The sequence below is a fragment of the Mus pahari genome, chromosome 11, assembly GCF_900095145.1.
Source record: "Mus pahari chromosome 11, PAHARI_EIJ_v1.1, whole genome shotgun sequence".
Taxonomy (NCBI): domain Eukaryota; kingdom Metazoa; phylum Chordata; class Mammalia; order Rodentia; family Muridae; genus Mus; species Mus pahari.
The window spans coordinates 42000211-42013961 of NC_034600.1; the positions used below are offsets into that span (position 1 = coordinate 42000211).

The 13751-nt window shown below is 43.9% G+C and overlaps 1 protein-coding gene across 3 annotated transcripts in view; it reads right to left on the reverse strand.

Moving 5' to 3' along the window:
- Nucleotides 1–13751, reverse strand: part of Map3k1 (mitogen-activated protein kinase kinase kinase 1) — a 58751-nt gene that overhangs the window by 8307 nt on the left and 36693 nt on the right. For all 3 annotated transcript variants that reach the window (XM_029543896.1, XM_021208444.2, XM_029543897.1), the window contains exons 4-13: nucleotides 11712–11912; nucleotides 10975–11091; nucleotides 10439–10587; nucleotides 7002–7123; nucleotides 6415–6496; nucleotides 5997–6180; nucleotides 3363–3641; nucleotides 1529–1650; nucleotides 575–666; nucleotides 164–353 (exon numbers count right to left, since the gene is read on the reverse strand). In XM_029543896.1, coding sequence (XP_029399756.1) covers nucleotides 164–353; nucleotides 575–666; nucleotides 1529–1650; nucleotides 3363–3641; nucleotides 5997–6180; nucleotides 6415–6496; nucleotides 7002–7123; nucleotides 10439–10587; nucleotides 10975–11091; nucleotides 11712–11912 — 1538 coding nt within the window. The remainder of the gene's footprint in view (nucleotides 1–163; nucleotides 354–574; nucleotides 667–1528; nucleotides 1651–3362; nucleotides 3642–5996; nucleotides 6181–6414; nucleotides 6497–7001; nucleotides 7124–10438; nucleotides 10588–10974; nucleotides 11092–11711; nucleotides 11913–13751) is intronic.

Sequence of the window (13751 nt, forward strand, 5' to 3'; positions counted from 1 at the left end):
ATGTATAGCCTGCCCTTGTACACAAAAGCCATTCTGGTATGAAGAATTTGTAAATGTTTAAGTAGCCCAGGCTTCAGGCTTCTATGCTACTCAAATATTAAGGTATTAGCCTACCGCGAGCAAGAAGGAAGAGACAGGTTCTGATTCCCACACGAAGAATTACCTGATTTCAACAGGCTCGGCTTGTGAGACGTCAGTGCTGACAATATGAGGATAGAATTCAGCAGGAAATTCCAACAGCAGCCTGTCTATAAGACAGAGGCGGCCCAGCAGCTCTTGCCAGTTATTTGATTCAGCTTGGCTTCCAAGGATACAACTTAAGACGTAATCGACACCGCCAACCCCGATGGATCCTACAGAAGGAGAAATCAATGGTGGGACAGTGGCCTTGTAAACGAGGAAGCAATGGGAAGGCTCATTGTATTAGTCTCAAGGGCTTCTCTTAGGTTCATTCCTACTTTTAACACAGCTGGTTGAACCAATTTATAAAATTACTTCAATGACAGTCTTATGAAACATACTAGGTCAAGACAACAATAAACTGTGCTCATTATTTTAAAGTAGAAGTTATTACCAGCTTTAAGTATTTCTCTCCCAACCGCCAGCTCTCCTGCTTGGCCCTTGCAGAGTTCCAGCACTGTAGATATGGACAGCTGACTCGTGCGGCTACAAAGAAATGAAAACAACGTTAGTCCCAGGTACGGGGTCAACAACTCGCTGATGAGCTGCAGGCGTCATGAAATGACAGTATTTCTTATGTTCTCAACTGTTCAAGCAACTACCCAGGGGAAGCAACCCAGAGTTCCAGAAAATGGGCTACGTAATAATGCCATCTAAACCATTCTCGGATTGAAAAACAAGATGTTCCTGCGCATTTACAAACTCTCTACAAGATTAACTTATAACTCAGAAAGGCAGGATAGGCACGAGAAGGTGAACAGGGCAGCCGCAGAAGCAAGCGAGGAGACTGAGCCGCTCTGCCGACTGAACCGAGCTGGATGGAGAAAGTAACTGCTCGACCCTATCTCCCAGGGCTTTCTAAATGAAAGCGAGTTTTTCTGTCCACGGATCTAAGCGTTATGGCCTCCACTCACATTCACAGCCACCACTCTGCATTTCTCTCAGATTTGAAGACTACTGTGTGAAGATGCGGAACTTGAAAACCAGTTAAAACCTCCCATCACAGTAAACTTCCATTAAGTTAAAAGTACTGAAAGAGGCCCTTTCTGGTCCCTGCGAGGCGGAGGCAGGTATACGTTTACTCCTGGTGGTTCCATATGCCAGCTAGTGTTCTTGTCACTGGGCCGTTACATTACGAATGCTTCAATCACGGTACTTTAGATGTACAGGTCCACGCAGTTTGCTAGCCTGGCTGTTACTTGCCATTGGGGTTTCTTTCCTTAGCCCTTACAAGCTTGAAGTCCTATGTTTTCATTTCAGATTTCATATTACAAAGTAAAATCCAAAGACTCGCTAAACGCGGATGTATCAAGGACTGAGCGTGAGGTGTTTTGAATTGAAGCCTTACCTGTTGGCATCTGCACACTTGACGAGGATGGTGTCTACAACTGGCCGGAGGAGTCTCTGAAGTTTGATTCTTTCTGCCAGACTGTGGCAAGGAGTGTATACCAGCATGGCTCTCAATGTTTTCTGGGGAGAAAAAAACCTGAAGGTCAGTTTAACCACATTTGTAATACATCAAAGAAAATGTCCTAGGCTGAGCCAAGCTGGGAAAACAATAACAGGAATGGATAACTGGGGCCGTCCAAACCAAAGCAGCAGTGAGTGACTTAAACCAGAGTTGGAACCTCTGACATCCCTACGGCCAGACTTCCTTGGCTCTGCCCAGTTCAACCGGCACAGTTAGTGTTCTGGGTGAGGGTTTTTGAGGTCACTGAATTCTGATCTAAACTTGTACTCGTGGCCATTCATGCTTCTTAAAAGGGAGACTCGCTAGACTCAACTGTTAAACTGTGAGTTAGAAAAAAAGATTGCAAGAGGTAGCTTAAACAGATTAGGTAAGAAATCATGCCAGTAAGACGGTTCAGCGACCATTGGCACTTGTCACTAAATGTGACAAGACTTGGGTTTGACCTCCAGAACACACACAGACGGAACTACATGGTTTTTGCAAGTGGTCCTCTGATTTCCACACGTGCACCCCATCCCTCTTCCTCTTTTTCTTCTTTCCTTCCCATCTGTCTGTCTGTCTGTCTAATGTATTTTTAAGAATTACTCCTAAGGCAGGGATTCTGAGCTGAGGATGACTTTGAGCTCCAGGGGTCATTGGCAGTGCCTGAAGACATGCTTCATGTTTTCCCTCTCATGACGGAGAGCAATGAGGGTTTAACACTGCTAGCCGTCTAGTGCTTAGAAACCGTGGTGCTTAACATCCTACAGTGACAGCAGCTTTGGTGTCCCTGCCCCAGGTCTGCCCGAGCACCACAGTGCTGAGATTGAGAAACAAGGCTCCAAAATGGGATCTCTGAATGGCAAAGGTCAACTTAGCCTGTGAGTCACCTTTCCATCACACTACCCTGCTCCTGGAAAACAAGTCGTAGCAGTAAACGGAGACAGTCTACATCTACTGCATGTGCGACCGTTAGTACCAACTGTCAATTTGACAGACTCTGGGATTACACATGGCATGGGCCTCTGCGCCCATGTTGGGACTGTCTTGATTTTGCTAACCTTTGTGGTAAGCATTTCAACTGTGGCCAGGATTTGGTTATGTAAGTAGAAGACATAGAGCCATGTATTAGTGTGGACACACTTGTCGTTCCCTGCTTCTTGACAGGATGCAATGTGGCCAGCTTCCAGGAATTTATGCAGTGGACTATATTTTGGAATTGTGACCCAGAATAAACCTTCCTTTTCTCCTTAAGTTTCTTTTGCTGGGGTATTTTATCACTGACAGGAAGGAACTGAGACATCATGGGGGCCACTTTCTTTAAGAAAGCCTCTGACTTTTCTCACAAGATGATCAACTTAACTCTGATCCTCACCTTTCTCTTTTCAAGTGCTGGATTAATGGCTTAGCATTACCATACAAGCCATCAAGAAGTTTTAATTTGGCCATATGTGATGCATTCATTCAAGAAAATATATGAACAGCAAGACATTACTACCAGATGGTAGAAAAGTAATCAGTGCATAAGAAATCATGAGTACATCAAAATTAGTAAAATTATATGGACAGACAAAACGGAATACTGCAATTTGTTAGGACTATGGGATAGAAAATTTTGGATTTTTCTAAAGTTAAGGTAAAGAAGATTTATTGTCCTTTATAACTGATATCTACAAAAGATCAAAGAAAGAAAACTCATAAATAAAATATGGTTATGGAATAAAGTACTTACTAAAGCAGCAACGTACACTTTGTAGACAGGGTCAGCGCAGACTATAGACAGGACGCTGCAGCACGCCTCCACCACATCCCCTGAGATGCTGGACTGGGAGGACCCGCTGGCCGCTCCCCCACTTAAGCTGCCCCCACTGCTGCCTCCAGAGTTTCCAGTGCTCTCCCCGTTTGCCAACAACAGGGCCCCACTAACATCGTGGGAAAGACGCCGAAGGGCCATCTCCCTCACGTTCCAGTTTCTAGAGAATAAGCAGCCAACGAGTTCCATTCCGAACACCTGAATCGAGCAAACACAACGGGATGAGAAATAAGTGAACCCACACTATATTAACAAGTTTCTGATGGTTAAAGAAAACATGGCCACCTCTCAAGTCTTTACTATATCTGACAGATACTTGTAATTGTCGATGTTTTTCTAATGAGGAATTATATACACCTCCCTGTGTGGGCACATGGATGCACATGTGTATGTGTGGAGGGCGGGTCAGCCTCAGGAGTTGTTCTCCGGAGGGGTCCACTTCCCTCTTGCTTTCTCTTTGGAGATGGGCTCTTCTATCAGGGTAACTAGGCTAGGCTGGCTGGCCACTGAGCTGGATTGCAAGTACATCAACACACTCAGTTTCTATAGCATGCTGGACATTAAACTCAGACTCCCGTACTTAGAAGGCAAACACTTAGTGTAAACATCAGAACTTAGTGTGGACATCTGATCAGTATAGCGCACTCTAGCCTAGAACTCCTGGACTCAAGCAATCCTCCTGTCTCAGCCTCCCAAGTAGCAGCAGACTCTGGAGGTCATTCCGTCCATACTCACAGCCGTCCAAACTCTGCTCTCTGCCTCTGCCCCGTTTGCTCCCCTCAAGTCAAACAGCATCCAGGGAGAAATGGGGGCCACACCCTAGCTCCCTGACTGCCAAATTCATGGGACTTAGAAACTTCTGGGAATGTCTATTGAGGCCTTTCCAGATTATATTAATTGAGGCGGGGGACCTAGTGTAAATGTGCTAAGCACCAGCTCATGGGCTGAATGAGGAGAAAGGAGCTCTTCTCCCTCTGCTTCCTGTCTGTGGATGCAGTGTGACTCCAGCTCTTCCTGTCATGCCGTCCCCCCACCCCCCACCACAGTTAGCTGCATCCCTTCAGTTGTAAGCTGAAACAAATTCTTCCCTCTATGGTTATTTCTTCCAGGTATTTGGTCACAAAACAATAAAAATAACTAAAGCATAATAGCACTTAATTTGAAATGCTAGTTACTTCAACACTTAGAGCACGACATACCTGTATAATCAAGTCTGATTGGTAAGCATGCGAATTAACACTGAATAGCTTCAAGTAAGTTCTAATAACTAGGCAGCTTCATTTTCATACTTTGCTTTATGCTTAAAAACACTAAAACCTGGGCTGGAGAGATGACTCAGCAGTTAAGAGCTACTCTTCCAGGGGTCCCGAGTTCAATTCCCAGCAACCACATGGTGGCTCACAACCATCTGTAATGGGATCCAATGCCCTCTTCTGGTACGTCTGAAGACATCGACAGTGTACTCACATATATAAAACAAATCTTAAAACACTAAAACTGAGAGAGAGAAAAAAAGAAAAAACTATAAAGAGCTCCATATTTATACATGATTAAAATACTTTATAGAGAAGGAAGCAAAGGTTTTATAACAAAGTGAGAAAATCAGGAATATCACTGGTGTGGAGACTTCAAGTCAGAATATTTTTCTTAAGTTAAAAGCCACAGAAATTTATGTGATTTCTGGCCTGCAGGAAAAGGTGGAGCAGGTGGGACCAGAAGAGAAAGGTGAGATGAAAGAATGCTCTGTTTAAACTAACAACGGGCAATGATGTAACAGTTAATGTCTGTGTGGCCACAGCCATCGGCACCAGGCAGGGTTAATGTCTGTGTGGCTGTAGAAGAAGGGCCACGGAGCTGAGAGGCAGCCTTTTTCTGTCAGAGCCATTAGATGAGTTAAGGTACCTCACAAACGGCCCTCACCCAGAGCCTGCCACTAGCAACATGCCGATTATCCGACTTCACTACTATCTCACTACTGCCTACTGGAAGTACTGGCTATAGATCCTACATTTGAAAATTGTACACTAAGCATTCAAGCGACCAGGAAAACGATTTATATGTTGGCCAACCAAAACCTAAGTTCACGGAGGATGAAAAACCATTCCGAGGAGGTAAAGGCAAACCCAAAAAAACACAAACCCAAGAAATCCGAGTCCTCGTGCGTGCTCTCGGCAAGTGCCTGTTGTGTACCAGGGTGACACAGAAGGGAGAAACTGGGTTACACAGCAGGAAACAGGTACACAGCAGACACACTTGCCGGGAATGGAGGTTACACGGGGGAAGTCAGCTCTGAAGAGCTGCACCTCCCCCCCTTGCGCAGCCTCTTACGCACGTTAGGTTAGGAAGAGACGGGAGAGAGGTGAAACTACAAAGAAACTTTAAAGTGTAGGCTGTGCAACGTGAATATAGAGAATAACAACCCAGAAGCCAGATTCAAGGCTTTAGCATGCCAGGAGTCACACGTGCCAAGTGCTTCCCTAAACCAGAAACAGCTGAGGGACGAGGACAAACATGGCCAACAGGACTCTGGGAATTACACAAAGGGCTACCTACCTGAATCCATGGCTCGGCCAAGTCTTTGTAAGCGGGAGGGATCTGCTGGGTTCCAAAATGAGTAAGGTTAAAACTGCTCTCCTGATTCCTCCGCTGTGATCCGGCCACGGGCTGCTGTGGGGAGGACGGCGGCTGGACAGCTCGCAGGGAGGCGGGGGAGTCCACAGGGCTTGATAACTCGTGGCTAAAAGGAAAAATGACAAAACTTAGCCGCAAGATATTAACAGATATAAGTCCCCCCTCACCCCCCTTTTTTTTGAGACCAGGTTTGCTGTAGCTCAGGCTAGCCTTGAACCCATGATCCTCCTGCCTCAGCTCCACCAAGAGCTGGGATTACAGGTGTGTACTACCATGAGGGCCTAGAGAACATTTTAATTTTTTGTTGAACATACACAAATCAGATATTCAAAATTAGTACCTGTAGAAGTCATGCGATCTCCACTTAGATCTACAAAGGGGACATATCAAGGGCTCTCTATTTCTTCTACATTCTTCTGCCCCTGAAAAATATAAAGGAAAAATACCATGAAAATGTAAATGTTTAATGTTAAGTATTAAGTCCTAAGCATTCGTAATGGTTAGTGTAAGACAGGTACAGAAGGAGCCGCATCCAATGCGGCGGAGTCGATCCTGATGCTTATACCTATACAAATGTCATTACTGCCGTGCTAAGCATCCCTCGCAGCATCTTCCCCCCTCCATTCTGTGGCTCGCCTTGCAGGCTCACCCTCTGGAAAGCCCGTCCAGGTCTTCCACCCTCTCTGTCCTCACAGCTTCTGGGCTGGGAGCTATGCAGCCTGTGTTCTTTCCATTTCCAGCTGCAATACTGCATATACACTCCTTTCTTCAATCTACACAGACCCTATAACCCAATCTGCAGAAACTCTACATGGAGCTTAAGCGGGACTCCCTTCTGCTCCAGACAAGCCATGTTTGCTGCAACCCCTGAGTGAGGCAACCAGCCAGAGTCCAGCCAGGTTGAGCATGGGGTGCGGGGCCACCTACAGATGGACATGCAGTGGTGGTGCAGCTTGTTCCTGCAGCCGTCTTCACACACAGTCAGGCTCTCCTCATCCAGCATGCCCAACAAGCAGATGGGACACATCTGCTCCTCTTCATCCTTGATGCTGTGAGAGAAGAAAGCAGAACACTCAGCATCTAACACTGGGAGACTTCTCTGGAATAGGCACCCATTTGCCACAGATTCCCGCTGGACGACGCCATGCGAGCGCGTAACAACTGCCGGGCAGTCAGTCCTTCCTTCAGAGATCCGTCTGCCTCTGCCCACTGAGTGCTGGGATTAAAGGTGTGCACCACCACCTCCCGCCTGTTATTTCTCCTGTTGACACACAGGTGTTCAGGAGAACCACGGAACTGGACTCACAGATTGTACATGAGTTAGGTTGTCCCTACTGTGAATGGAGGAACTATAACCCACGAAAGGACACTCATATCCCTGAAATGATCCCTCTGCCTAGCCATGGACACATCATGGTGGCATAATGTTCACTGATTTGATAGATTCTAACCATATATGTATCTGCTTACCACTGACACTCTAGATTTATTCTTAATTTTACAGTTTAAGAAATCATCATAAACATTTTTTTAGTCTAATTTTTTTTTTTTTTAGATTTATTTATTTATTATATGTAAGTACACTGTAGCTGTCTTCAGACACTCCAGAAGAGGGCGTCAGATCTTGTTACGAATGGTTGTGAACTACCATGTGGTTGCTGGGATTTGAACTCTGGACCTTCGGAAGAGCAGTCGGGTGTTCTTACCCACTGAGCCATCTCACCAGCCCCCTTTAGTCTAATTTTTGATGTTTTAGAAGTCACAGGAATATGTGACAGTGAGTATCAAAGGGAAAGTTATCTAGTCAACATGTGGCCTATTTTATAAGTTAAGTTTTATGGACAATGGCCATATCCACTCACTTCCATATTATCAATGAAAACTACTTGAGCTTACTAGGGCATGACTGACATAAACACTTAAAGAAAATGACATAACTGTAATAGTAAATAGTATATGTCATACCTGTAATAACAGACACTATTAGTGACCATTATAACTCTGCCCTAATATTTATACACCTATAATTTCATATATATATAATTGGTATAAGTAAGCAATAGAACTCAAATAAGGTCTCACTTATCAATATTTCCCATAGTATTCAGTTGTCTTCAGGGGTATAATTTTAATGGTTACATGGCATATTCATAACATGGACATGTTTGGGGGGCAGTGCAGTGAACAGGGCCCTTCTGTGTACCCCAAGTTGGCCTGGAACTCCCTACTCAGCCCAACGGCTCAGACTCACTGTAGCTCTCTCTCAGCCTCCAGCACGCGTGGATCACATGTGTGCGTCACCACATCTGGCTACGGTGTGGTGTGCTTTAATCATTCATTTGTTGCTGGCTATTTAAACCCTTTTCTCTATTTTCACTACACTATGCCACGCATAACAAACAGGCCACATATAAAACATACTGAAGAAGCTCTGGCTAGCGCCTGTTCTAGAGCAGGATATGAAAATGTTTCAGAAAACCACCCTCCTTCTGCCCAGGAAGGCTGAACTACTTTACATACAGTGGAGCACCTTTCAAGAACAGAACTGTTGCATCAACAAAAAAATTTCTTTCATGACTATTTTCTTTCTAGGATCACCTTTGTGCTTTCAGTTTTTAGAAGGGTTTTGTGTTTTTTCAGTATGCTTTAATCTTGTTTATTTTAAATTTTTATTGCACGCATGTCAATGTTTTGCCTGTATGTACATATATGTGCTGCATGCATACGTGGTGCCTGTGGAGACCAGAACAGGGTGTCAGATCCCCTGGAACTGGAGTTATTATGGACAGTTGTTAGCTACCACGCTGTGCTGGGAATTGAACCTGGGTCCTCTGGAATAGCAGTTGGTGCTCTTATCCGCTGGGTCCTTAGAGCCTCCTTCTCTATATTCTACTTTTTTGAGATAACATTTGAAATTTTTATAAAATTAGACCCCAGATCAATCTCTCTTTAGGTGTTCTTTTTATTATTTATTTTTTCTATAAAAATATGTGATTATGTGGAACAAATTACACAATATGACAAACTTTGTGCACACACTGCTGATGCACCAATGCACCCGGAAACCTCGGAATGTATCCTTGCTCACCTTAGAAATTTCTGATCTAAGCTTTAGCTATCTAGCTTTAAACAGTATTTTCTTTCTTCAACAAAAGGAGAAAATAAGTTGGGTTTCTGAAGCTTGATAAAGAGAGACCAACCTCCCCAAGCCCCCCCCCTCCCCCCCATGTATTTAGAAACAGACAGAAACCTGGGATAGGAGTCAAGATGACCACACTCTGGTCATGCTATGACTTAAACGACTTATGCTGCCTCTTCTGGCTTCATCCACATCTAAGGAAGCCAGAGATCTTTCGTTTCACAAATATTTGTGTCTTCCACAGATGAACATCTGCTCCCCCGTGGGCCTCAGCACCACTTCCCTCCGCTCCGTTAATTCTGAGGCAGTTATGAACTTGAGGGTCTGTGATGGGATGTGGATGAGACCTCCCACAGCCAGTGCTTCTCAAACAGAGAACCAAGAACACAGACGCCTCTTCTCCTTTCTGCAGTAACTGAATCATCTCATTTTTACACCAGAGGTAGTGCCACAGAATAGAAAGAAAAGTTCTGTTACGGAGCAGATAACAGTCTCCACAGAATGCCAGAGACTTAAGACACCCATATCTATTCTTTTAGGCTGCATTTTGCGTCCCTCGGAACTTGTCTTGGTCATCCTTCCAGCCACTGTGCCTTGGAGCGTTTGTGAAGCACTGTAGACTGTATGTAGTAACCGTGAGTGATGGTGAGCTCCTAGCCTACGGCTGCCCTGCCTACTGATGAACAAGCTCATCTTCTCCCAGGTACAGACTCTCTGGAAGCAGCTACGAATGGAGTACTGATGTTATACGATATAAAAATCCCATACTTGATTTTGGAAAACCGCTTTGCCTTGTATACAGTTTATTTGTAAAAGAATTACAGATGTCTCCTTCTACTTTACAGTGCCTCAGCTTCATTATCTGTGGAACAGTGACAAAATCTGCCCAACATAAGAACAGGAGGGAACAGCACTATCGGGGGCTTGGCTACAGCAATGTCTGACAGAGCAGCCTCTTGTTCATTTACACCTGCCACCTGCTTTCTCACAAGAGTGGACATTATGTTAATGTCTAATACGTCATTTCTAGTGCTGCAGTGTGGAGAGCAAAACGTCTTCATGTGACCTTTAATAGCCTTTACCTTTGATTTGAACATGAAAAGCCAGGACTCAATAACTACATCACTGTATATCAGTTCAGTAAGGTTAAAAAAATAAAAATAAAAAATCCCCAAAATTATGGTGTGCCAGTACATCAGTGCTCCACCTTGTGACAAGTACAAACCTGTTTTCTGAACTAGATGTGGATGTGCTAGACGATGACAGTGTGTGACAATTTGACATGCGTGACACAAACTTCTGGATGGTGTTCCGGGATGGAGCTTTGATTCGCGAGCTACGCCTACTGTGGTATTTCTGGAACAAACTCTCAACCTAACATTGGAAAAAGACAGCGTCAATGATATGGATGCAATAATTATGCACATGAAGAGGTGAATTATTCATCCCTATTTGCATAAAGCTTGCATAGAGCTGATCTAAGGGCTTCCAACGCCAGCACGTAGCTTACTAAGGACAATGATTTTTATGGCAGCGCAGTTGTTTCCTGCCTTTTACAGTACAGGAAAAGGAAAGCCAAACCACCTGTCTGTCACTCAGTAAATCGCCAAGGAACCTTTAAAGGCATCAGATAATTCTTCTGTAGCTTCTCATGCCCAACATAGTCACTGGCTACTTCAATTCAGTGCTCTTGGTAAAATCACGACGCACCATACAAGTCTGTTGCCAGTTTTACCCTAGAGTTGTATGTTGAAAAATTACCTCAAAATTTTTTAAAGTTTTCCTCCATAACATGGGGTCAGAGGGTTCTAGCTGAAACACCCGGAGCATGACAAACAGGAGGTGAATACAGAATGCTCCACGCCCACAGCTGCAGTTCTGCAGAAGGGAAGAAAAACTGTCATGAATACATCTGTGAGAATGGTTCTAGTTATCCTGCTCTGGCATTTCAAGTCGATTTTTATTAAAGTGTCTACCAACATTCTTCATCATTCTCATGTAAAGACACAGATACATTTCCATGCATTAATCTGTTTTCAATGAATGCATTTGATAGATTAAATTTATTTTATTCAAGATACTAAGCTATAGTAAAAGCATCATACACAGCCTAGAAGCATTTTAAACTCACTTTAACTTACTAACCAGAGTTAACCCATCTCAGGTGAGGACCTTATAAAACCGAGAGCCATGCAGACACACGCCTGTAATTCTAGTGGCTGTGAAGCTGACTCAGGAGGATCACTGCGAATTTAGGGCAAGCCTAGGTTACAAACTGAATCTGAAGCAAGCTAGATGCACAGTAAGACTGTTGCAAAATGAAAACAGTCATAAAACAAAAACCATGAACAGGACAGAGACTCCAAAGAAACCTCTAGGACAAAGTGACACTTGTACAGTTTCTAACCACACACAACAAGAAGAAAAACCACTTCCTAGTACACAGGTTAAAAATGGTACCATATACCAACAAAATATAAAATAGTGTTGGATACTACCTGTGGCCCAATAAACACCCGGTATTTATTGTCTGGACTGTCTCCTCCAATCAGGAAAGAGTTGGGTCCTATCTGCTGCAGCAGGTAGAGCCTGGCCCTCATCACTTTGCTCACGCGGCGGTTCGTCTCCTCTGGACTGTACGGGGAGAAGCCGTCTGGTGACGGGGCTCTTCGGGGCGGTGTGATTCTGCCACTCTGGAACTTTACAACATTGTTTTTTATTAGGCAAATTCCTCACTTCTTGATAAGAAATTAACATTCAAAAACTGGTCATATCAGAAAGCCATGTGGCAGATTACATTCCCAGATTAAAAAAAAAAAACAGCTTCCCATAGGAAGTAAATGCTGTAACCTGACACACTCATTTTAGAAGAACTTTTAGAATCTCAGTCATTCCTAGAGGAGTTGATAAATCTTTGCCTGGGAGACAACCATATGGTCATTTTATAAACGACTCCATAAACCCGGGTCTTCTAAAGTACTGTGCATATGCTAAAGGCATAAAGTGACTGTTTCTTGTACACAAAGCAAGGTGAAGCAATTGCTGGACTGGCTGCAATGAGCCTTGGCCACGTGTGGGTGTGTGTGATAGGCACACCTCAGCTATGCAACAAATAGGCTGTCTGTCTGTCTGTCTGCCTGCAGTCCATGAAATCTCAGTTTTCCAAGTATAGAAACAACTTCAGGCTAATGGTGCCTCGCTCATCCTTACTGTGGTTTAAAAATAGGGTGGTTTGGGGCAAGGGGCACAGAAAGATATGATTCTGTCTCTCTATATTCAGGGTCCTCCTTCCCTTTGCATCATGAAATCAAGATGCAAATGGATGCCTGAGAAGAGCTCGCACACAGCAGCTTCTGCTCTGGTCCAGCAGCCATTCCAGGAGGCAGCCGCCAACAGCCCCATTGTCTTGGCTTTGCAAAGGAAGCATGCGTGATCAGAGAAGCGGCCTCAACTTGAGCAGAGGCCATCCGGAGCAGAGACAAGCTCCTGTCCCCAGTTCTCAAATGTCTGAGCTGGTCCCAGTTACAGAGTAGTCACCAGTGTTAGTGGGTAGATTTATGTGCTTTAAATGACCAGCTCCCATCACCCACTCTTTCAAACGCAGTACTTGAATGCGCATTTCCACCACTAGGGTCTCTACTGCCCTGTGCTATCTTATCTCTTTGATGTCTGATTTAACATGAAAAGCTCTCTGGTCTGCTGTGATATATGTTGATTAAAATACACATACAAAAAAGAGAATCTGACTACCAAAGGGATATGTTGAGAGCCTTTTCAGAAAATCATGCCTATTCTCTATGATACTATATCTGCCCATCACCCCCACCTCCAAATTTGAGCCCAAGGCTCAAACAGCAGTCTCTATTTTCTTTCCATCTTTTTACTTTTATTTTATGTGTACAAGAAGTTTACCTACATGCATGATGTGCACTGTTATGTGAAGTGCCCACAAAACCAGAAGAGGGCATGAGATTCCCCAACAGTGGAGTTACAGGCAGCTGGCGCCACCTTGTGGGAGCAGGGAAGAGCAGCAAGTGCCCTCAGCTACTGGGCCCTCTCTCCAGCAATGGAGGCAGCTGCAATGTGAATAGGAAAGAACTGTATCTGCTTTTTCTTACTAGCGTGTTAAATCCACAGGGGACACTTTAACACCCTGAATGGATCCTACAAATGATTTCCCTTCAGCATACACTTAATTATCTGGGAAATGTCAGTTTCCTAAGTAACAAAGACATACTTAATCAGTACTTTAATGCAGTATTAAAAAAATTTTTTTTATATCATCCGTCTCAGAAAGGTCTAAATACTGAGAAATGGTTAAGCATGGTGTTAATTATTTTCTGAAATTTAAATTTTTGCTTTGGAACCTCAAATCTTATCAGTGGTTAAAAATACTTTATTTTCTTTGATGAGACAGCTTCATTTAGTTCGCTTTAGAGAAAAACGTCTGCTAAATACACATGTAAGCCACGGTACTTCGTTGGCCATTTTTTTTCAATTAATGATTCTGTCCCGTGAGAACAGGATGATTACAACTC